The following is a 23,359-nucleotide window of genomic DNA, read 5'->3' as shown; positions in this document are numbered from 1 at the left end:
GAGAGAGATAATGCGGAATACAGCGCAATATTGTATACTGTGTGTCAGTCATGCAGCTGTAAAAATATGGATTGTCCTCTAACTACTACTGTACTAAAAAACTACAATGTAGCAATACAATAACATATTATTTTTATTTTTACAATATTTACAAATATTCATTTACAGTCCATAGTTCATATTGGTACAAAATACAAATGTGGACAATACTCTCCAAATTGTGACAACATATATTTTTGAGTACAAAGACTTGACAGTTTCTTCAGATGGATTGCATCAGATTTATTGGAGAAACTTCAAGACATGTTAAATTTCCAGAATTCATCAGCCAACTCTGGCTGCGGAAACGAAGTGTAAAATATAGGAGGATCATGACGCCTCATCTGTAGTAATATCCAGTCATGAAGGACGGTCATCGCGTCTGATGGCCCTGTATTTATTCACTTCATTAGGAAAGGCCTTGTTTAATTCTACCATGAGTAGACCTTTAAATTTCTGCAAAAAATACAATTTAAACAATTATTACAAAATCATTCTTTTTTCTCGAGATCTTCATTTACATTGATTAACATTTTACCTTGTAAGTATCAATTTTCCCTTTGACTGTTTCATTTTTCGCTAAAGCTTTTTCCATGCAATCTTTGGTATATAGCTGTGGATTCTTTCCTTGGTCAATATAACTAAAAGTTAGACAAAATTATAACCATATCATATCCATAGCATACCTACACTACTTATCTATATGATCTTGATGGCAATTTTGGCATTTAAAATCACGGGCTCGTATTTGAAGTTTGGGGGTGAACTGTAGCTTAGATCGTCCAGAATCCCTGGTACTATATATATAAAAAGATATATTCTTTTTATATATATGTAGTACCAGGGATACTGGATGATCTAAGCTACATACAGTTCACTCCCAAACTTCAAATAGCCTACGAGCCCCTGTGTGACGTGAGTGTGTTTAAAATATGGTATTTGATTGAAAATTCTTACTCAAACACTTCTAAAGGAACTTGAACATCTTGAACCTTTGGTTTTTGCTTATCAATCTCTTGCAATCCTGATATCATCGAATTTCTGCGAAAATAATGAACAATGCCATCATTCATGGCCAAATCGTCAATCCAAAACCAAAACCCGGAAATGATCATCACGAGCAACGTTTAACCGTTTATGAATGATCAAATTCGTCAATAAAAGGGAAATATAACTTACATTTTAGAATTAAGAACATTCTGTCCCTGAGGTTGAAAATCGCTGACAATTATGCCCATTTGTCTCGTATTTTCAATAAACATCTCCAGATGTTGCTCTAAAGCTTCAAATTTGTCGGCCATTTTTCGATTGATGTCTGTCTGCAGAGTTTCCAGAACCTGTCATGTCAGGTTCCGAAAAAACCCAAACTCATGACAATATTTGACGAAACGGCGAAATATCTAGGCATGTGCTAGACGATTGGAAGAACATTTTGAGTTGAATGAATATTCTGACCCGTCGTTAATATCGAAAATGATTCAACAATTACGATAAGGAAATTGTTCTGACAAATAATTCATTTGAAAGGTTGATTTATAAGAAGAAAATATTTATGTGTAAACTATGACTTATTTCTGTAATAAAGGGAAAAAAATAAGTTTCAGGCATAGATGAATTGATTAATGTAGAAGTAAGAGCACATTATAAGAGAATATTTTCGCTAGATGAATCGAGGTCTTGATATTTCGTTTCCGCAATAAGACACTGAAAATTATCTGCTCACTATCACAGTTCGGCAACACTCCTCACTGTCCTGAAGTCCTGAAGTGTCACTATTTATATTCATTGTCTTTATGATGAACATGTTAAAGAGCCGAATGCAATATAGAGACTGATTTTATTGAGACTGATTTTAAATAAACTCATCAATTTAAGGCATGAAGTTTTTTTTCTATTTATACCAGTTTTAATGCAGACCTGTCACCTCAGGTCCCGAGAAGCTCTGCAAAATGGCGCGAGCTGCCGTGTGAGGTCTTACTTCATAATTATTGTTTTATAGTAACTTAAGATTAACTATATCCATGGTTAGCAATCTATAGTATATTCATTACTATAAAGATACCATAAAAAGTGAAGTTTTTTCCATTTCATCAGTTTTAGTGCAGACCTGTCTCCTCAGGTCCCGAGAAGCTCTGCAAAATGGCGCGAGCTGCCGTGTGAGGTCTCGCTTCAAAATTATTGTTTTATAGTAACTTTAGATTAACTCTATCTATGGTTAGCAATTTATATTATACCTATTACTATATAAAGGTTATAAAAAGTAAAGTTTTTTCCATTTCATCAGTTTTAGTGCAGACCTGTCACCTCAGGTCCCGAGAAGCTCTGCAAAATGGCGCGAGCTGCCGTGTGAGGTCTCGCTTCATAATTATTGTTTTATAGTAACTTAAGATTTAATCTATCTATGGTTAGCAATTTATATTATATTCATTACTATAAAGATACCATAAAAAGTAAAGTTTTTTCCATTTTATCGGTTTCAGTGCAGACCTGTCCCCTCAGGTCCCGAGAAGCTCTGCAAAATGGCGCGAGCTGCCGTGTGAGGTCTCGCTTCAAAATTATTGTTTTATAGCAACTTAAGATTAATTCTATCCATGGTTAGCAATTTATATTATACTCTTTACTATAAAGAGACCATAGAAATTAAAGTTTTGCCTCATTTCATCAGTTTTAATGCAGACCTGTCACCTCAGGTCCCGAAGCTCTGCAAAATGGCGTGCGTTGCCGTGTGAGGCCTCACTAATTAATCAGTGTTATGTCTAATTTATCTATGTCAACTTATAAGCTTGGACTGAAATGTTTTTAAATTGTATGTACACTTGGTTAATTGATTATTTTGCGAGTAATTAATAATAATATATAATAATATAGGGCCTAATCTTAATGAGTATAATGATTGTTATTAATACTGATTATGATTACATAAGGCACTACTGGTATCATTGCCTGATCTTGATATTTTTATGTTTCGTGTTACAAAAAAATAAATTAATTGTAAACAATTCGTTCAATTGTTCTCCAATAATTCACAATCATTCCATCTTTATCATTAAGTCGATATAGTTCAACAACTTTTTATAAACGGACAAACATAAATTCTTAAATGAATTCATAACACATCATAGTTTGTTTTTTGTTTTTGAATAATATATTTAGAAAGCACTACGATAAGTTCTTTGTGTTCTTATCGGCTATCATTTGTTCTAAATCCGCGCCTATCATATCTTCTAATCGCCTATCATCGGTTCAGTCATAACGATTTTCATTTTAGCGAATCGACCTGTCACCTCAGGTCCCACCTGTCATGTCAGGTCTTGGGCCCTGACATGACATGTTCTGGAAACTCTGCAGACAGACCTAAAATGACCCCCAAAGACCCCAAAATATCAAAATGATGTTTAGAAATTAATAAGTAAAATACAAAACGATCAAAGTCTCTGAAACTTTCAGAGAAGATAGACCTAAACAAGAGCTAGAGTCCAGTATAGTTGTTGCCCGGTGCAAGGGCTCCTTGGTGGTCTAATTGACCCCCAAAAACCCACAATATCAAAAATAATGTTTAGAAATAGATAAGTAAAATACAAAACGGTCAAAGTCTCTGAAACTTTCAGAAAAGATAGAACTTTTCAAGGGCTACAGTCCAGTATATAGTTGTTACCCGGTGCAAGGGCTCCTCGGGGGTTTGATTGACCCCCAAAAACCCACAATATCAAAAATAATGTTTAGAAATAAATAACTAAAATACAAAACGGTCAAAGTCTCGGAAACTTTCAGAGAAGATAGACCTAAACAAGAGCTAGAGTCCAGTATAGTTGTTGCCCGGTGCAAGGGCTCCTTGGGGGTCTAATTGACGCCCGAAGACCCATTCGTTGACCTGGACTAAATGTATGTCGTTTTCCGAAACGGAGGTGATCCTAGTCTATTAAAGAACAACTTAATTATGAAATTGATCACTAAGTACTATCCTCAGTGGTGGTTGTCTCCACAGAAATCTCCATCACTCTACGATCCTACGTGGTACAACAGACACCAAGTTTCTTGGTGAAGATCGGCTTGGTTTCTTGATTAATTAGGACTGTTTTAATGAGTGAAGTGTGACCGAGGCAACGTAGTAATTCAATAGGTTTTAACAGTCTTCCATTGGATTGCAAGAATTCGATACGTGAACACTTCCAGGCAAAATCTGTGAAATTCCAATCTTTCTAATTCCTTGGGTTTTCGTGGACAGTAGCTACCATGGCTTAATACCACCAAATATCAGAGCAGTATACAAAACAGATTTCCTCACTTCCATTTAAATAGAACAGAGAAGCCTGAAAATTCAATGAAATATAAACTACTTCTCTATACAAATTTTATATTTATTTTACAAGTTCACATAAAATGTACAAAATGCAGTATCATATATTCACAAGTTGAATGTTCATCAATTTTTATCATGATATTCTATTGACTGAAAGTTTGTTCAGATATTCAAAAATAAGTTGCTGGAATTCGCATGTACAGTCATGCAGGATATTTTCTATGAAAACCCCACAGCTGTTTAACGTCGCCGCCCAAACACATTTCCACTTCCACCTCCACCTCCGCCACCACCACCTCCGTGATGACCTCCTCTATCACCTCCTCGACCTCTACCTCGACCGCGGGCAGCTGAAATCAAACAATTGCAATGTATGTACGGTTAAAAATACTGTAATGAACTATATTCAGACTAATGGGGTACCGGCAAAGGTACTGTGGCAAGCAAGGGTTCCACCAGGTTCGCTAAAGGCACTAGGTTAGAGCTCTTCAATTTCTTCTACATTTCAATCAGATTTGAGTCAATCTATTTTTGCATTTGGAAGCTCGGAGTCAGTCGCTGAAACATTGGTTCAAGCCAAGCGGCAGACAAAAACCATGTCCATGATAACAATGAACTAATTGTCGCTACATCAACTATCCACTGGTTAACATTCGAGCAACTGGCCCCTGGAAATTAAGTTCAAATTTCATTGTAAATGAACTGATTTTTACTACTAATGACCCATGTATTGTTGCACCCTTGCTGGAGAATGCCAGTACCCCATTGGTGAGTAGGCATAATGCATCGCATGGTTATTGACGAATGCAGTTTAGTTATCGGGGCTGAAACCTTCCTTATTCAGACCCTAGTATTCAATGATTTAATATAAGTATTTTTAGTTTTATGGACTAATTTTCAATGACTGGGACTTACCTTGAGCTCGTAAGATTGCAGATTTTCCTCTACCTGCGCCTCCTGAACCGCCACCTTTACTTTGAACTCTCTTGAACATCGGCGCATTTTTTAGCATGTCAGGGAGGATCAAGAAACGGATTTTGCTGCCACGAATATACACATTCTCGAGCTGAGCGACTCGGCCATCTCTGTACGTCACTGTGATGTTTTGCATTTGACAGTTCATATTATCTTCGGCTTCTATTAGTTTACCTCTGTATACTTCGCCTAGCGCCGTTTCACACGTTATTATGTGCCCTTCTGCTTCATGCAGCACCTTAATCGGCACACCAATCGACATAATGGATTATTTTCTACCGTTTGGTCGTGTACTTAAACGTAAGATTGTCGATCTTACAGGGATGTTTGAAGATTAAATTTCCTCTAAAATGTCGAGATCCTTTCTTCGTACCGGCATACAAAATGGCGGACCTTTCTCCATCAGGGGGCGCCACGAGCTGGTGGCGAACAAAGAATAAACACGCCGGTACCGAAGGCAGAGACTGAAGACTAAAGATTGAGCTTATTATATCTATTTGTCATTTTTTAGACAATATGAAACGTTATACACTCAAACAATGATTACAGAAAAACCTCAAACTCAACCCTCTTTAAATTCGATATTAAGTAAGGTTGAGCCTTTTCCTCAGGAGGGTGGTGCCGAAGACTCAGATGGAAACATTTATTGTCCACGCCATTAGACATAATCTAGTACTTTGAAATAACAATTTACAGCTATTTGAGTTACCGCAACATTCAATTAATCAGAGAATTCAATTATCAATATAAAGCCACTAATAAAATAACTATACATCAATATAATATCTATATTTTAACAGAAGAAAGATTTGTTCATTTTTCCATCAGAAACATATGACCCCATAATAGATACAGCCACACATGGAATTCTGCCCCTAGATATAATATTTACAGCGGAAAATTTACAGGCATACGTGAATGAAGATCTTATTACATGGATTCATTGAATTTGAAATTCCTAATAAATTGCTACTATAGTACTATTATATTTACAGCACAAGATAAGGGCACGCAAAATAAATCACTCCTTTGTTGTCAGACTAACTATATAATCATGACTTATATTTTATTCCGTCATAAGCCAATGGCAAATAAATTTCTGTATGCCCAAAACAGTATCCATAAACCAATTTCAGAACAAATGATTTTTTTCCATTATAACAAATGATATCCTTCAAACTCTTTAAGAGACTAATTTTAGTTAGTAGAAAATATTCCAAATCTCATTCCAGATTATATGATTACTGGTTTCAAGGAATTCATTCTAATTGTATTTAATCTATAGGATATGTATGGTAGCTACAAGAAAATAATTCAACAAGCTTCAATGCTCATCTCAAAACAGGGTGAGATTCAGCTATATGTTTCTCGCATCACAAACACTGGTAGTTTACAGTTTTCATTGAAGGACCAAAGCTGGCACCAAATAAACCGAAACTATTTCATATAATAATAGATAATCTTACATTCTACCAAAAATAAATAGATACTTGACTACCATGTACATATAGTGAAAACACTTCGGTCTAATAGACACAATAGTCAACAGAAAACATATTTTGTCCTTGTTATAAAGCAATGGATGGTTGACTTGAGCATTCCCACGGTTCTACGTTCTCAAACTATGCCGCAACAACGTTAATCAATTTTGATGGCAGCATATATTTTTCTGATGAAGAAGTACGTCGCATAAAATCCAATTGTTCCAGTCAGCAGCCAAAAAGCCAAAACCATCAGAAATGTGTAACCAAAATATAGCAACGTCGGAATGAATTGGGTGATTTCCAACTGAAAAAACAACCATGGCAATAACTTTATCTATTGATCATTTATCATTTGAATATTGCTATATTTGCAGGTCTTTTTACAAACCTTAGTTATGAAGTAAAATATGGAATAGGCAAATACATAAACTGCCGATCCACCAGATACTATAAATGATCTCCACCACCAATGGTAGTCCTGAAAAAAAATATCATTAGGGTTCAGAAACCTTAACATTATTCAATCATAAATGAGAAAACTGGACAAAGACTTACCTCTCCACAGAGTTGAAAGTAAACCATCACAATAGCAATTTGTGAGCAGGAAATGATGAGAATGATAAATACTAAGAACAGGAATCCAAACAAATAATAGAACTGATTCTCCCAGATTGCCTGAAACATAAATGAAATAATTTTAGATGTCAGAGTAGAAAATCTTCAAACAGGTATTTTGTAATGGCAGTTTATACTTACAGTGAAAACAAAGAAGAGTTCAATAAACATAGCTCCAAATGGGAGTATCCCAGCAAGCAGGGTTCTGAAATTTGTAAAGCATCAAAGATGATATAGATAAAAAGTTTGATGGAAGATAATATAATCGACAACAGTGGAACCTCGTTACAACAAACTTCACGGGACTAGAAAATCTGTTCGCTATAACGGTTAGTTCATTATATCCAGTATGAAATTAATTAAATTTTCTTGCTTGGGATGAAATTCTATATTTGCTATATCCGATGAATCGTTGTATCCGAGTTCGTTTTAACGAGGTTCCACCGTAGTAATAACAAAACCTACCCTAAGAACGGGTTCATATACCACATTTGTTCAGGAACTTGTCGAGGAATTTGATTAGTCCTGACTGGATGCTGATATGGAGCTTTACGGTATCCAAAGAAATACCCAATGAAGATCAGTGGCATCGAAATTCCAAACCACATTGCAAATAGAGCAACCATCGTACCAAATGGAACCTGAAAACAGATGTAAATTAACACAGGGTGTTTTCAACTTACAATATAATTATGAATTATGATTAAAAGGTGAATATTTGCTTACAGCTCCTGATGAATGTTTTCCCCAAATAAAGATGTTCAGGAACAGACAAACACCGACTACAATCGCAGGAAACAAAGTTGCAGTCTAAAAATTGTAAGAACATACTAAAACTGTCATCAATGCGATAGTTTCTATTTCATCAACAGAAATGTCTGGATATAAAATTTACCCAAAAAGCTGCACTTTTCCATTCTAATCCTTTTATTGTTTTGTAAAGACGACCAGAAAAGAATCCAGCAATGGCTCTGAAAGAATTTAAACGATCATATTCAATCAACATTTTTCATGAAATTGATTAAGATCACTCATAGATTACATACCCCATAAAAACATAGAGGAAAAGCGCAGCCGTCATCAAAGCGCCTCTTGATGCCGGTGATAACATACCCAACATAGCAAATACTGAAATATATAGTAAGATTGTTGAGAAAATTAACTGCTCAAATCATGATTCGACAGACTAGTCGAAGATCAAACTTACCGATACAAATTGAAGTCATTAAGAATATCTGAATTCCAGCACCGATAAGCGCGACTAATAATTTCTTGCGTCGTGGTGGACGAAATACATCGCCGTGTACGAGCTTCCAACCACTTTCTTCTAATGTATCCTCCTGCATTAGAGATGAAACATGCTTTAGATCATTCAAAACACATTACAGAAAACATATGCATGAATAGATACGGAGCCGCAGTCTAAACTTACGAGGTCTTCATCTTTGTTGTATTTTGCGATGTCACGGCGAAGTGTACGCACAATAATCATTGTCAGAATACCTAGAAATATTCAATATATTTCCTCATGACTGTTTTTATACGGAGTATCATTTCACTGTTTGCACTGTTATAAGTTTAAATATATACCTGCCAAAAAGAAGACAACAACGACAGAGTTGATGATAGAGAACCAATGAATTTGAACATCACTCATTGTGAGGTATGTGTCCCATCTCGAGGCCCACTGAATCTTGCTCGGGGTCCAAACCACTTCATAGGTGAACATGACCTTCGTTTCTCCTATAAAACAAATTTTTTTGATGCAATGACAATACTGAGGACAGGTAGATTTCGACACACCAAGATTACCAAAATTTTACAACTAGCATATCTAGATGAAATTACCTTTAGGGTCGATTACTTGAGGTGGAACGATTTTCTTTATAGCATCAGCTTTACATTTATTTTGTTCAAGTTTCAATTGACCAGTTTCAATACTGAAAAATTACAAAAGCAAAGGAGTGGTATCAGATAATTACAGAGTACAACCTAACTTGTTTCCAGCATTTAAAAAATACCTCATTGGTTCTACTTCAAAGCCAACAACTCGGTATGTATTCCTGTTAAACAAAGAGTAATATTTACATTATTAGGAAATTAGATTTAGGTAAATCTTTACCACAACAATCGTCAATTATGATGCAATATGAATTTCGGGAAGTCACAGTTCAATTAGAAAGAACTTACAAATCCTCCGAGTGATATTTGAGAAGTATTTTCAGATGATTGTTGATGTATGCTCTTTTGTCCTTTCCAATATACCCAAGTTTGTATCCGTGTTCATATTGAATTTCTTTCGTGTCCATCAACTGGAATCTGGTAGCACACGGCAAGTTATCAATCAATCTGAAAAGAAATAATCAACTAAATGAGTCTTCAGTCTTTTAAGGAAAACTATTGACAAAAATGAATATGAATAAACTTACAGATGTACATAATAATCATTTGATATTCGTTCAATGATTGTGGCGGCCTCTTTTTCTTTGACAACAACAACATTTCCTGGTTCTTTTTTACAGAGCAATTCGCAAGGCATATTTTCATCCATGAGAACCTACGGGGTAAATAATTCAATATTTGAAAGATTTTCAATTGGCGAGTAGTGTAGGAAAGTAGTTTCAATGAATGGATACTGGTACTTACTTTATACGGGGTGTTCACAATCCTATCCCCTCGTAGTACCTCACCTAGATAATCAAACATCCATACATAGACATAATCAACTTTTTGAGAATTCACAGACGTAGAATAGGAACCTGACCTCAAGGGTCAGTGAATTGAAGACTTACCCAAGTTTTCTGCCTTATAGACAATTTCTCCTTCTGGCTTACAGAATGGTAATGAATAATACTCATATGGTAACTGCGTGTGAGTGCTTGTCATCTTTACTGCCTGGAAACAAATACCGGGGTAAATTTATCAAAACCTTTACTTGCACATATTTTCAAACTAATTTCTTAGATGCATTTTACCTTAACATCTACAACATCGCCTTTATGGAATTCTACGGAGGCAACCCCAGGTATATAAAATCCTTCAACTGCAGGCCAATATGCCAATAAAATGACAGCAGCAGTGATGAAATTAAGAAGCTTCATTCTCTAAAAAAACAAAATATATGTTCATAGTTCATATGGCTGTCACAACTAAATGGCGATATGTTCACTCATAACCCTTGTATGAAAACCTGCCTAGACACATAGCAGGCAAACCTTCTAAAAGTGATTCTCACGCAATCATATAACACCACAATATCCATCCAGATATGTTCCAAAAGAATTCTATCAATAACATCACAAATTGGTATTACTATTTATTAGATAACCACGTCGAAGAGGCCAATATTTTTAGTTTTTTTTTAGCTGCGCCACCTTCTGTCAGGTCACGGTCCGCGAATTCTTAGTCACTACTCTACTCTCCCGTCCCTGTCCGTCAACAACGAGAACAACAACAAGTACTAATAATAATAGTTTTTAGGATATCAATAACACTATTCCCGGTTTAATTGACGATTGACCAGACATTATCTCGCAACAGAATCATAGTATATGCATTGGTTAAGAATTAAAACGTATAATAATAGGAGATTAGGCTCTCTTTGGGTTAAATATGTATAAAAATACCTCCGAATGAATAAATCGAGCTGCACTGACATCCATTTTGGCATTTGGGGACGTGGGAACTGGCTTCCTGTGTTTGATAATCTCCACTAAAAGAGAGAAGATTCAGAAATTATTTCACAGAACTTAGATGAATTTCTAGATTAAAGGAAATCATTATAATTGGGAATTCTATCACAATAGATTCACAAAAACAAGAATTCTAGATTACTCAAAGGTCACAAATCCCAACTAATTTAGATCAAATACACGAAGCATAACATTCGAAGATATCAAGTTATAGAGGGTAGATACTTGAATACTCGAACGGCGCAATGTCAAAGTTGACATCTTGAAGACAGAGTCAGACACCAAATAACATAATATATTACTAATAATACTATTTCTAACATATATGATATTTAACGTTAAAAAACATATGTACCTTTAAAATATAACATTTTACTAATGCATCCACACTAATCTACCTTACCCATAGGTTGAATGTAATCGCCTGAAACCTCGCACGTGGTCTCTTTGGAAAACACCTTTCGTTGAACATCGAAGTTCGGGCTCACCGCTGTTCAGCTTAATTACTGATTACGTCGGCCATCCACAACTAATTACTACTATGGTAAGCTGGGACAGTCAAGCAATTTACTCTCTAACTGTTTTCATTCATTTTGGAGTCTTTAGAATTGCCAATAAGTCGTATTTTAGATAAGTAAAATCATCAGACAAGCCAGCGTTACTAGGTTTACTGTGTAGTAGTCTGTGCTTAATTCGTTCATTTCAGTTTAGTCATATATGTGTGATCTTTCATTCTAGTCTCACTACAAAGAAGGCAAAGCTCCAGAAACGGAAGCACCAGTTCATCGCATCAGGATCACTCTGACGAGTCGCAACGTTAAAAGCTTGGAAAAAGGTATTGATTTCATTCACACAATTGAAGACTAATTCTGTCACATGATTCCTTTCTTAATCTTTTTGGCATTATAGTTTCTTTTATCATTGTTTTTGAAAATTAACTGATATTATTTGGTTTTCAGTTTGCGCTGATCTCATCAGAGGTGCGAAAGACAAGAACCTTAAAGTGAAAGGACCAGTCCGAATGCCAACAAAGATTTTGCGTATTACCACTCGTAAAACTCCTTGTGGTGAAGGTTCGAAGACCTGGGATCGTTACCAGATGAGAATCCATAAGCGTTTGATCGATTTACACAGTCCATCTGAGATCGTCAAGCAAATTACATCAATCAGTATCGAACCGGGTGTAGAAGTGGAAGTCACTATTGCTGATGCGTAGAAAGGGAACATTGAATACTTGTTGTATTATTAGTTCACATCAAATAAAGCTTTGAGTGAGATGTATTTATTTTGTGATGTTAGTCAGTAATTCATGTCTTAAGCTGGAATTTTTTGAAACCAATGTGCCTTATCATTCATTTTGTTGAATTGGTACCAATTGGGTACACGGAGTGCAGTTGGGCTAGAAGACAGAAATAATAGTGGACCTCATTAAAAAAACTTCAGGGATTTAACAATTTTTGGTTATTACAAACCTAGAATTCTGTCCCAAATAGGAACAATCTAATTATTTTACACCAGGTTTGACGAACACTCAGTTAAAATGAACACCTTTTCTGGTGCCCTTGATGTTCGTTTTAATGAGGTTCCACTACAATTGGACGCGTGGGATCTGATTTTGGGAGCATGTTTCTCCACAGGACACGACATAGTGCAGAATGGACTGTGCTGATGTTGGAAACTGACTGGACTGATTATGTATCGAGTTTTACAACCAGATACAAGGCTTATTGGCCTTTAATAGGCTGCTTCATTGTGTCACTAGATGCTGTGAAGTGGGGTTGTAGAGACTAATGACGGCATACATGATAGTTGATGAATTTTCAAGGTGTGTAATCGCATAATCTAAAGCTGATACCGACATATACACATATTTTACTAATCAAAACAAAGAATGAGATGAAAATCCAAATTTATTCACAAACTTGTATTCTGTCCATGCAAATGTACTGTAAACAAAATAATTTATGTTACACATTCCTTATTTACAGTCAAATCCAGACATTATTTATTATTATTATTTATCTACACATATAAATTTACATCCAAGTAAAATATCATATTTCATTCTGGATCAAATTTTTTCATTAGATCTGGACACGTGGGCTTTACTTTCGTAGTATATGAATACTCAACTGAATAAATATCATTTCTATATTGTTTCCAGGTATGTTTGAAATTAAAAATACTTTTTTGGCACAATACTAAATTCTATTTTGTATTAAGATAATCCAGAAAAATTTGATCCCGCACCATATACCAGTGATTCATTAGACATTTAATAGGTTTATATTCATGCCTTTTAGCAAGACTCACAGCCATGGAGATTTACGGTATTTACATTTAGATTGCTTTTTAAATTTAAAAACACCACTTTTCACCTTCTGAGATGATTTCAAGAGGGTGAAAAAAATGCCCCAAAGGACTTTTTAGGCGTTGGAGCCGTCTTACAATTACGGTTTGCACTTATGAGCGTATCTAGATCTGTTTTCAATTTGTTAATTGTCTGTTCAAGTTTATTAGGATCGTTGAAGAAATAGATGAAAAGTTGCCTTTCTGTTTTCTCGTATTGACAGAGTGATAGTCGCTAAAAAGATAAATACAATCTATGATTATTTCAAGGCTAAAAACACGAAAAAATTATCGATAAATTATGACACAATACTCACACGGTCCTTTTCTGTTATATTTCGGATGATTCCTTTCATGGCTTGTTCTAGAGTTGAAAGGCTCGTCTCAAGTGAATGAATGAGAATCTGTAGAGATTCCGGACTGAGTGGTATTCCTCCACCGGATGTATAACAATTAAACAACATGTCATCCACTGATAGAAGCTGCTGTTCCCTATAAGACACATTATACCTTCTTGGATTACCAACTTTATTTTATGTTAAGTTTGACTATTGAAATCTTCTTCGGTTACTTACATCTTATTCACATTCTGTAATTGAATCGATTCAGCAATGGTAATAGATTTCTGCAAATTTTGTTTTCGCTCGATAAGATTGCTAGCCGCTGCTAGTACGTCATTGTGAGTAACAAGTAATTGACTGGCCTTAGCTTTTTCTGCTGAAACTAAGATAATAATGATAGAGACGTCTGAGTAATACAAATACATGTATGTAGAAAATCCATTAGATGCAGAATCTAAAATCTCTCAACTTACCAAGAATATAGAACAAACCGTGCATAAATTGATTTTCAGCATCAACAGTCCCGGAATCTTCATCGGAGAAGATGTATGTCTGGTCCTTGATTGCCTTCCAGAGGCTCTATAGAAGCGATAGCAGGCATGAGTTAGGGGCAAAATTTTGACAAGAGAGTAAAAGATTCAATAATCAATTCAAGGAAATTGAATTTACCATCTGACTGTGATGATTTTCAACCATTTGTCGGAGTTCTCTTTTCACATCAGTGAGTAAAACATTTGTATCTTGATGTCGCTGATGATCTAACTCCAGTGCAGTGTTCATAAATACAACACGTGCATTATGCTTCAATAGGAAGTCAATGAGCTGAAAATAATGAGGCAGTTTTTTGTCTTCGCTGTTCTTTGACTAAAATTTAGAATCTTAAACCTTTCTGACACCAGAACATACTTGTGTTTGTTTGGATGTAAATTCATTTTGTTTAACCAGTTTCAAGTCACAGTCACCGGCTAACACTTTATTTCTCTGCCATTCTGCACCCATTAGAACTAGTCCTCTCAGCTTTTCTTCAATAACTGAACAACACTGATTTTTTACTGATATAAATTTTGTCTGAAGATCACGTTGTATTTGCCTATAATCAAAAGTACTGAATGTATTTGTCTGATCTATATAATACTGTTGCTTAAAAATCTGAATGCAAAAAAGTCGAAACTTATGAATATCTATCAAAAACTGAAATTTACATACCCGAGTGTGGTTATATCACAAACATACGGCAAATGACCTCCAAATAAGAGCCTTCGCTGTTTTGCCATAAAGTTTTGTTGTGCTTCTAGTTGTCTCAGCTCAGCAACACTAAGAATCCAATTCATAGTTGATTTAGGATATCTGTTAAAATATGAATAGCAAACTCGAGGAATGAAGGTCAAAGGCATATGAATTGATGATCGCATTTCTTCAAAATTCAAGATGTACCTACATCATGTACAAACGATTTAATTCTTTGTTGTCAATAACTTGTTGTTGAACGTTATCACTGTGTAAGAGAAGTGTTGAATTCAAACTAGACACATCTCCAGTTGATGCATTGACATCCTGTAGAACAATGAAAAATAAATTAATTTTACACTGAACTAACACTTATCATCTTACATTATTACAGCTCGACACCAGATCTGGAATTCTAAAACTTACTACATTAGCAAAAATCCTCTTCGAGAACTCCTTAAGACCTCCCATGTATTCTTGTTCGGCAAGTCTATACTTATCTAGCGATTGTCGATAAAGGAATGTGACATCACTATTTGACTTGCCCGCATATAAATCACTTATATTTCTGACATCGACCTCAAGAGTTTGTAGACAGGAGTTTAACTGAAACAGTATATGAAATGTATCATCATTCATGTAAATTACATTTTTCAAATGAGGAACGAATTATGTGCATCCCTTGTAATCTAAAAGGAATAAAGCACTTACCATTCTATCAGAACACTCTATCTCATCACATATTCGATCATATTGATGCTTTCGTCGAGTTACAACTTTATCAAGTTCAGAAATTCTGTGATTCAGTTTTGCTTGGTGCAAACTGTAATGGAAATAACATTTCAAGGACCAATAAATCATGTTTAATTCATAACAACATTATTCGTACAATTTAAGCTCAACGTACATTTGACAATCGCTTTGATGAACTAAATGTGAGCATATATCATCTTCTTCTTCAATTTCCTGTTCCAGTTCCTCTATTTGTTCACTTAAAAAAAAATTGTTTAGAGTCAATAACTTTTTGAATATAATGATATTATGTATATCAAATGAGCATGATAACTTACATAATTTGTTGTTCATTTGGTTCATCGGATTTCCGAATTTTAAGATTGTCAATCAACTGTTGTCCTTCAAGTACAGCAGTTTTTGGTAGAGCCTGATACCTATAAAACAATTATCAACTTTTTATTATTGGCAGTACAGATAATTTTAGAGTAGATTTCATGAAATTTTCTTTGATAATCTTGCCTTTTCCATTTTTCTGGACTTAGCCTATTCTTAGAATCCAAACTTGTACAAAACCACTCAAGGAATGGTGCCATATTCCCACTTTCAAACATCCAATCGAATGCAGAGCGATTTAGTTTGTCAGCATTCGGATAGCCAAGCCTTCTGAGCGTCTCAACAAAATGCCCTCCATTCATATTGCAGCTCCTCCTGTAATCAAAATAGTGATGCGTTCATTTATTTGCGGAAATAAGCCATTATTTCTATCGTGCTAAGTGGTAATTTGTAAATTCTGTCAGGTTATTTCGGTATTTAGTCCGTCTTGCCAATAAATGTGATCGTTTTAATCGTTTTCACATCATTCATTTTTGATTTTTTTCACTTCAATAGTGTATAGAAATGTATGATCTATACCTTTCAGTATGTTCATCACAATTATTTGGTAGATTGATTACGGATTTGGTAATTAAAATTTATTGAATTGTATTTGTTCCCGGAAGTTTCAAAATGGCGGCGAAAGAGAGAATTTTGAACTAAAAGTTATAACGATTCGTTTTTTTCACTTATCTCCATTCACTCCAGTTATTGTTCACATATTTTTGGCCCACCCATAGTATAGTGTATTGTAGTAAGTTGTATTTTTTATTAGAAGTTGAAGTTTTCTTTCGAATAATGGTCGAGGTCGAGGATGAAATGAACGACCAACGAACGTCCAGTCGGCAGTCTTTTTTGCGTCTTTTACACTAACTACAGTACACACATTCGTAGTCGTCGTCACTTACAATGGCCACGTCCTATCATCCCATATAAACCAAGAGTCCAACACGGCAACAGCAGACATACACGCTTTATAGTATACGCTGGCACTGACTCTAACTAATTTAGATGATTCATATGACTATCTATCAAATGATTATTCAGTTTGAGTTGGTGTTGTTGTGTGGAAAGAGGAATTTTCCAAGCACGTAGACTGTAGTCACGCAGTCAGTATTAGGCCTAACTAGGTTGACAACCCTAGTTTATCTTGGACCTTTCTTGTCTGCCCTTGCTAACAAACGTGGTACTGGATGTCTAGCAAGCTGATAATGCCAGACACTGCATTTTTAATTGTAACTGGCCCTAGGCTCACTATTTTCAGTATTCTTCTTTGCACTATTTTACATTCCTGCAGGACCCTGCCAGCTGCAAATCTAGAAAAATATGAATCTCATTTTCACTCTGATTGTGATTACCGGGTTTGCTCCCCAAATCGCAATGTGCCTGTTCCACCATTTTCAGACATTCACTACGTCATAGGTTTAACTGTGCAAGTGGTAAAAATATCATTTTGTACAATTAACTTCATGCAATGGATTATGGATTTATAAATGGGCAGAAACTTGCCACCCTGTGATAAGAGTGATTAAAATGATAGTTCACACATTCACAATAGTAATTCTTTGTCTAGCATGGCAGACATCATGTATTGATCACAGCAGTGTGTAGATACGTAGCACGTAACGCTATGATGCTTTTCAATGATATACAAATCTGAAAGAATTTGCTTAAAACTCTTTCCACTATCTTTCTAGAGTAAGATGGACCACTCCGGTAAAATGGATAATCCTTTTCATGGCAATCCATATGTATGGAAGTAAGTACATCGTTGACGTAGTTATTCTACTTCAATCACATCCCTATGGTTAATTTTCTAATAACATGGATCTTTTATAGGCAATTTGGTATTGACGTAAGAGAAGGTAAAAATATTCGGAAAGATGAAGATGGGCGTGAGAACTTTGATGATTTTTTCTCTGATTCAGGTGAGGGATTTATAATTCACATATCATTCATCTTACTCTTCTCATTACAAATTAACCGAATATATATATTTAACTTTCAGATGGCGATGAGTCAGAATTGACCCTTACAGATTTAGAGAGTACAAGAGCTTCAAATAGTATCAAAGCTAAGGTGAAGACAATCTTCGTTTTGTGTTCGTTTGAGTGATGAGTTACTGAGACTCTATCTCCCTAACAGTTTACAGTTATCAGCTACAGGATTAATAGAATTTCCATTCTTTTTCCAGAATTTTCGTTCCATGCACGAAATGTCTTCTTTCTCTTCTGCTCCAAGCACTGGGGTTTCAACAAGTAATGAAAAAACTAGATCTAAAGAATTGATTCGACCAACGCCAAGAGCACCTGATCATGAAATAATTGGCAAAGAAAATGATAAGTATGTTCCAATAAAATACCCCGATACGTGTATTTATTTCACATATTGTATGGGTCTGAGAGATATTTTGTGTCTTATATTTCAAACAGTTTTAAGTCGGTTGACCAAGTTCAATCAAATATTAATGTAGATGGAAACAATGTATCGGGATCTTTGACTAAAAACGACAACACTCATAACACAACTGCTCTTTACAGTTTTCATACAAAGAAAAAGTAGGTAGATTTGTTGGGAAATCAATGTTTATGATGTATTTTTATGCTCATTGATATTTTGTTTCGTTTTAGGTTACGATTTTCTGAAGCTCGTGGTTCTCTTCCAGCTGATCAGGAATTGATGATAACGTATGTCAGAATTTTTGATTGAAAAAAATTTGATGTAATTGATATGTCATTAAAGCTATTGCTATTGCTTATCTGATTGTGATTTTGTAGGAATGAAAATCTAAATACTACGGAAAACTTAGCTAGTATTCGAGATAATGTACCAGATGCAGACAGAGTTGCAACATCACCGATACCAAAGGATACTCCAGCTCAGATCAATTCTCCTAGAAAATCAAACAGATTAGCAAACTCTCCATTGATAGAAATCGCCTCTGATAATGTTAACACTTCTCTAAGTAAATCTAAAAGAAAGCAAACTAAAGATGCATTTGAAAAAAGTGGCAATGACCAAAGCTTTGAAAGTAGTGAGAATGTGCAAAGAGGTAATAATAGTACTCCGACTAAAGATAAGATGAATCATCGTAAATCACGTCTTAGTATGATTCAGCAATTAGACTGTAATGATGATGGTGGTGGTGGATCCCCAGATCATATATCAAGGCCAAGTGTGGCACCGATACACATTAATGATGCATCTGATGAAGATGATGCAAGTGTTGCTAACAAAGATGATGCCATTGCCTCAGATAGCAATGATGATTCGAAGTGTGAACTACCCAAGAAAAGAAGAAACGCTTCTACAAAAACTAATGTTGCTAAAAATTCAGAAAAAAAAAACCAAGGCAATAAGGTTTTCACTCCTTCAAATCGATCGAAATTCACTCCACAGAGAGTTCCAACTCCAACTTCCCATAGTAACAAGAATAAATCTGCTGCCTTGTTTGATGGTCAAGATGAATCTGAAAGCTCAGAAAATTTAGCGGATGATTTAGAATATACAGATCAAACTGGACTACAGCAGGGCGACCAACAAGAGTCTGATGAACAAAGTGTTGTAAACAGTAGTCAGGAAACTCTCATAAATAAATCCAGAGAAAATAAGAAGCTCTCTATGGTGAGATCAAATGGTAAGAAAAGGCTGTATTCACCAGATTCTGACAGCATGATTGAGGTTCTTGTTAGAGCTGAAACAAAAAAAACCAAGGAGATGCATGAAAAACTTAGAGATGAAACAGAAATGATAAAAAAACAGTCAACTGTTGGTAGAAGAGTGAGAGCATCAGCAACTAAACGTAAATCAGATAAGCCAGAAGTAAATGACAAGCAAAGAACTACCAGGAGTACGCGGTCTTCTAAAAAATCACAAAATGAAGAAGTTGATGTAGTTGTCAATAAAACTCGCAAGAGAAATGTCAAATCTTTAAATTTGAGTAAATCAAATGGTACCGATAAGTCACCTGGAAAAAAACATTCAGTTATGGAGAAGGATAATGATGTCATAGATGATGTTTTTACTGATGATAATGGTTCTCCACAAAATCAAGAAGAAGTTGATGTAGTTGTCAATAAAACTCGCAAGAGAAATGTCAAATCTTTAAATTTGAGTAAATCAAATGGTACCGGTAAGTCACCTGGAAAAAAACATTCAGTTATGGAGAAGGATAATGATGTCATAGATGATGTTTTTACTGATGATAATGATGACAATGGTTCTCCATCGAGGAATAAACCAAAATCTTCGCAAGGAATTACAGAGAAAGCTTCAAATGTTAATGATGATGGAGCTATGGAAAGTGACAATGATGAAGATTACTACGTTGATGTACCACCTGATTCACTGTCTCCCAGAGTAAACAGAATTTCTAAATTGAAAAGTTACACAGATAAGAATAGAACAGGACGATTGAGCAGGGATTCATTAAGTGAAAAAAATAATCATAATAAGTCAAAATCAAAACAACAAAGTTCGCTAGAAAAGTCATCGGCTTCGACAAGGCAGTTGAGAAGATCACATGGTGCAGACAATGATAGTGAAGTGTCACCAACAAAACGCCCTAAGAAAAGTACATCTTTGAAGAAATTATCCGAAGAAGATAAATCGCCTACCAAATCCCTGAAAGGAAGAAAAAGAAATGGAGTAAATATGAAAACGTCCAATGTCATTTCAACAAAGTCACCTTCAAAAAGGTCTAGGGATTCTCATGAGGATTACTCGAATGAAAGTCATAAACCAATCTCTGAGTTGAATGAAAAAACTGAAGAAGATAACAATGGTATTATTGAAGATGATTACATTACTACGGATAACCATTCAGATGATGAATATGTTGATATACAGCCAGCAGGTTAGTTTCTGTTCAAGTTTTCTTTTGTGATTGAATTAACTTCTTCATGATCTTCATAAATTATATCTTCAGTTGGCGAAATCAAGAAAACGCCTGTATCAAGATTTCTGCGTCAGGTCAAGGGAAAATCAAATTTAAATAGAAAAAAGAAAAGTTCCTTATCACAAAAGCGTTTGTCGGCGACTTCATTTGCGACTCCACATGGTAAAGTATACTAGAAATAGTGCCAGTGAAATCTCTTCTGTATTGCAGTTATTTTGGTTTTTGATTGCTATTCTGACCTTAATCTTAAATACTTTGTAACCTTTCCTAACAGATGTAAGACCTTCACCAAAAAAAAGCATTTTGAAGAGTGGTTCTACAACTCCGAGATACTCCACAAGCAGTCCATTGCATATCTACAACGTTACAGTATCTGACACCCCAAAATTGCCGCAATACCAAGAAAAAGACAAAGCAGAGAATAGAATAGGTATGCAATGTTATTATCAGGCATATAATTCCCCCATTTTGTGTGAGTCTATATAAACTACTTGGATGAGATACTGGTATTTAATTCATTTTCAGTATGGCCAAGTACACCCCCTGTAGGATTGAGGAGGTCACGCCGAGTACGTGTAAAACCATTAGCATATTATAAATGTGAAAGAATTGAATACGAAAATCCGCGAAAAGGTAAGCGTCTGTACATCATTAATCTATTTCTGTTGAAATTTCTGATCTCATTTTTCATTGTATTATAAGATGAATGTGATAATGGAAATTTCTTTATTGTTTTTAAGGTTCTGGGATTGTAGGTATCTCACGCCCTTCATATGCATCTCCTCTTCGAAGCAAGAAGATGTCTAAAATAAAAAGATATGGTAATAAACTATACATATGCCGCACATTTTCATATCTACAATAGATTTTATGATTGAATTTCTTTACAGCGATGATGCGTAAAAAGAAGGATCCGACTAGGCGTTTGTCTACTCATGTTGGTTTGCCACCAGATACAAATTTTATTGATAATGACGGTCACGTAGAATGTATTGACCCAACAAATGGAAATCTTGTTGCCATTGGTAAGTTTTGATACATGTTCATCCATTCGTATGGCATACCTACTGGTAGATGGTAGACTTATTTTATTATTTCTTTAGAATGTTTGAAAGTTAAAGATCAGTATTACTATGTTGGCCCGAGTGGAAATGAGAAGAAAGATGACGATGCTTTGATTATCACTAAACCGATTTATCAAAAGTCCTTTGCAATGGGTCAAATAATACTGAGACCTCTTTGTGAGAAAGGACTGCAACGAGTTATGGATTTAGCAATGGTAGGCATGTTTACATTTATTTTATCATTATATCCTTACCTTCTGTTAATTCTTACTTTTTCCAATTTATTTTCTACTTGGGCAAATAATATATTGAGGGGATTTTTATTTTCAGTCTTATTATGTCATGAAAGGAAAAGTTGCAGTGACTATTCATGAATCTACGTCAATAATTGAAGAAGGCGATATGTTCTTTGTTCCTCAAGGTAATTCACTTGATATCAACCAATGATGACAGACCCATAGCCAAAGAATGTGGGTTGGTTTTCTTTTTGGTTAGAAATGAACTGGATGGGCCCTCCCTCCCCCAGAAAAATTTGAAAATTTGATCTCTGATTTTTCCTCTAAGCGGTTTCGGTTATATTGAATGTCTAAATATGGCCTCAATGATATGATTCTTTATTTTAAGGGGTGTGTGTTGTTTACATTAAGATAAGAAGGAAAATAAGTTTTTTTCGTTAGAATGACCAGCTACATTCTGCTATTGAAATGTTCAATTTCTTATTAAATTTGATAGGAAATGTTTACAACATAAAGAATATGAGAAGAACAGAGGCCCATTTGGTTTTCTTTCAAATGTTCCGAGATGACTAGAGTCAATGCTGCATAAGGTGGAAGAAATACAAATGAAGGCTATTAATTATTAAATGCTTTTTTGTAGTACATGTAGTTTAGTTTTGTAAATAAAATATATTTATATGATAACATTGATTAACCTATTATTATAGGCTGTGTATAGTTTGTTTTTACAGTGATTTTGCGTTACTGAATATTGCACGTTTCAATGTACAATGTACTCCTTTGAAAAATTATACGTTACATCTGCAATAAAATCAATTGGCGCAATTGTGCAATTTTGAAACCTCGCTTGTCGTTTTGCTTTACTACGGCATGGGTTTTCCATTTCTTTCTGGATGTAAACAAATAATACGATGGACACGTGCATTTTTACGTGCAGGCATACAGCATATTACAGTATTATTGATTTGCTGAGACGTGACGTCAGCCGCGCGTCCCATATATGGAAAGGTGAACTTTGCCCCTTACGAAAGGA

At 35.1% G+C, this 23,359-nt stretch overlaps 6 protein-coding genes across 6 annotated transcripts; 2 read left to right on the top strand and 4 right to left on the bottom strand.

The window, feature by feature from the left end:
- Positions 1-154: 154 nt before the first annotated feature.
- On the bottom strand, positions 155-1,351 carry LOC141900244 (mediator of RNA polymerase II transcription subunit 10-like). The gene is made up of 4 exons (XM_074787043.1): positions 1,219-1,351; positions 997-1,080; positions 578-680; positions 155-495 (listed from the first exon to the last, which is right to left on the bottom strand). Exons 1-4 carry the CDS (start codon positions 1,338-1,340, stop codon positions 400-402), a joined length of 405 nt encoding a protein of 134 aa, XP_074643144.1. The 5' UTR covers positions 1,341-1,351; the 3' UTR covers positions 155-399.
- Positions 1,352-4,398: 3,047 nt separating this feature from the next.
- LOC141899958 (small nuclear ribonucleoprotein Sm D3-like) lies at positions 4,399-5,697 on the bottom strand. Its single transcript, XM_074786603.1, has 2 exons — positions 5,255-5,697; positions 4,399-4,689 (listed from the first exon to the last, which is right to left on the bottom strand). The coding sequence occupies exons 1-2, from the start codon at positions 5,574-5,576 to the stop codon at positions 4,580-4,582; spliced, it is 432 nt and encodes a 143-aa protein (XP_074642704.1). The 5' UTR covers positions 5,577-5,697; the 3' UTR covers positions 4,399-4,579.
- Positions 5,698-5,834: 137 nt separating this feature from the next.
- LOC141898501 (transmembrane 9 superfamily member 4-like) lies at positions 5,835-11,086 on the bottom strand. Its single transcript, XM_074784427.1, has 19 exons — positions 11,040-11,086; positions 10,389-10,517; positions 10,206-10,308; positions 10,060-10,103; positions 9,843-9,970; positions 9,604-9,762; positions 9,435-9,476; positions 9,262-9,353; positions 9,004-9,156; positions 8,846-8,916; positions 8,621-8,753; positions 8,460-8,541; positions 8,309-8,384; positions 8,140-8,223; positions 7,879-8,054; positions 7,555-7,618; positions 7,354-7,473; positions 7,187-7,276; positions 5,835-7,102 (listed from the first exon to the last, which is right to left on the bottom strand). The coding sequence occupies exons 1-19, from the start codon at positions 11,073-11,075 to the stop codon at positions 6,953-6,955; spliced, it is 1,932 nt and encodes a 643-aa protein (XP_074640528.1). The 5' UTR covers positions 11,076-11,086; the 3' UTR covers positions 5,835-6,952.
- LOC141898502 (small ribosomal subunit protein uS10) lies at positions 10,852-12,386 on the top strand. The gene is made up of 4 exons (XM_074784428.1): positions 10,852-10,870; positions 11,515-11,649; positions 11,844-11,940; positions 12,065-12,386. Exons 2-4 carry the CDS (start codon positions 11,647-11,649, stop codon positions 12,319-12,321), a joined length of 357 nt encoding a protein of 118 aa, XP_074640529.1. The 5' UTR covers positions 10,852-10,870; positions 11,515-11,646; the 3' UTR covers positions 12,322-12,386.
- A 658-nt stretch (positions 12,387-13,044) lies between these two features.
- Positions 13,045-16,711, bottom strand: LOC141899844 (HAUS augmin-like complex subunit 3). The gene is made up of 14 exons (XM_074786409.1): positions 16,670-16,711; positions 16,277-16,465; positions 16,093-16,191; positions 15,912-16,013; positions 15,734-15,845; positions 15,449-15,628; positions 15,234-15,349; positions 15,002-15,142; positions 14,702-14,885; positions 14,465-14,617; positions 14,269-14,374; positions 14,030-14,177; positions 13,772-13,946; positions 13,045-13,689 (listed from the first exon to the last, which is right to left on the bottom strand). Exons 2-14 carry the CDS (start codon positions 16,450-16,452, stop codon positions 13,498-13,500), a joined length of 1,884 nt encoding a protein of 627 aa, XP_074642510.1. The 5' UTR covers positions 16,453-16,465; positions 16,670-16,711; the 3' UTR covers positions 13,045-13,497.
- Positions 16,712-20,130: 3,419 nt separating this feature from the next.
- LOC141900360 (uncharacterized) lies at positions 20,131-23,008 on the top strand. Its single transcript, XM_074787218.1, has 9 exons — positions 20,131-20,984; positions 21,057-21,188; positions 21,301-21,456; positions 21,552-21,659; positions 21,767-21,847; positions 21,917-22,051; positions 22,130-22,305; positions 22,421-22,511; positions 22,823-23,008. The coding sequence occupies exons 1-9, from the start codon at positions 20,291-20,293 to the stop codon at positions 22,897-22,899; spliced, it is 1,650 nt and encodes a 549-aa protein (XP_074643319.1). The 5' UTR covers positions 20,131-20,290; the 3' UTR covers positions 22,900-23,008.
- The last annotated feature ends 351 nt before the right edge of the window (positions 23,009-23,359 follow it).

The sequence above is a fragment of the Tubulanus polymorphus genome, chromosome 2, assembly GCF_964204645.1.
Source record: "Tubulanus polymorphus chromosome 2, tnTubPoly1.2, whole genome shotgun sequence".
NCBI lineage: Eukaryota > Metazoa > Nemertea > Palaeonemertea > Tubulaniformes > Tubulanidae > Tubulanus > Tubulanus polymorphus.
Note: the sequence above shows the minus strand (reverse complement) of the source record. Positions and strands in the feature narration are given on the sequence as shown.

What these genes read in the sequence shown, in the direction of transcription:
- LOC141900244 (XM_074787043.1), bottom strand. Translation starts at nt 1,340, where the DNA reads ATGGCCGACAAATTTGAAGCTTTAGAGCAACATCTGGAGATGTTTATT. An exon ending in GTTCCTTTAGAAGTGTTTGA is followed by an intron (nt 681 to 996) that starts GTAAGAATTTTC and finishes TCTAACTTTTAG; the next exon opens with TTATATTGACCAAGGAAAGA. An exon ending in GGAAAATTGATACTTACAAG is followed by an intron (nt 496 to 577) that starts GTAAAATGTTAA and finishes TATTTTTTGCAG; the next exon opens with AAATTTAAAGGTCTACTCAT.
- LOC141899958 (XM_074786603.1), bottom strand. Translation starts at nt 5,576, where the DNA reads ATGTCGATTGGTGTGCCGATTAAGGTGCTGCATGAAGCAGAAGGGCAC. An exon ending in TGCAATCTTACGAGCTCAAG is followed by an intron (nt 4,690 to 5,254) that starts GTAAGTCCCAGT and finishes GTTTGATTTCAG; the next exon opens with CTGCCCGCGGTCGAGGTAGA.
- LOC141898501 (XM_074784427.1), bottom strand. Translation starts at nt 11,075, where the DNA reads ATGGATGTCAGTGCAGCTCGATTTATTCATTCGGAG. An exon ending in TCAAGTAATCGACCCTAAAG is followed by an intron (nt 9,157 to 9,261) that starts GTAATTTCATCT and finishes TTTGTTTTATAG; the next exon opens with GAGAAACGAAGGTCATGTTC. An exon ending in GAAAACATTCATCAGGAGCT is followed by an intron (nt 8,055 to 8,139) that starts GTAAGCAAATAT and finishes ATCTGTTTTCAG; the next exon opens with GTTCCATTTGGTACGATGGT.
- LOC141898502 (XM_074784428.1), top strand. An exon ending in CGTTAAAAGCTTGGAAAAAG is followed by an intron (nt 11,941 to 12,064) that starts GTATTGATTTCA and finishes TTTGGTTTTCAG; the next exon opens with TTTGCGCTGATCTCATCAGA.
- LOC141899844 (XM_074786409.1), bottom strand. Translation starts at nt 16,452, where the DNA reads ATGAATGGAGGGCATTTTGTTGAGACGCTCAGAAGGCTTGGCTATCCG. An exon ending in AGAGGATTTTTGCTAATGTA is followed by an intron (nt 15,350 to 15,448) that starts GTAAGTTTTAGA and finishes ATTGTTCTACAG; the next exon opens with GATGTCAATGCATCAACTGG. An exon ending in AAAATCATCACAGTCAGATG is followed by an intron (nt 14,375 to 14,464) that starts GTAAATTCAATT and finishes TCGCTTCTATAG; the next exon opens with AGCCTCTGGAAGGCAATCAA.
- LOC141900360 (XM_074787218.1), top strand. Translation starts at nt 20,291, where the DNA reads ATGGAGAAGGATAATGATGTCATAGATGATGTTTTTACTGATGATAAT. An exon ending in CAAAGCAGAGAATAGAATAG is followed by an intron (nt 21,457 to 21,551) that starts GTATGCAATGTT and finishes ATTCATTTTCAG; the next exon opens with TATGGCCAAGTACACCCCCT. An exon ending in TATGTTCTTTGTTCCTCAAG is followed by an intron (nt 22,512 to 22,822) that starts GTAATTCACTTG and finishes TAAATTTGATAG; the next exon opens with GAAATGTTTACAACATAAAG.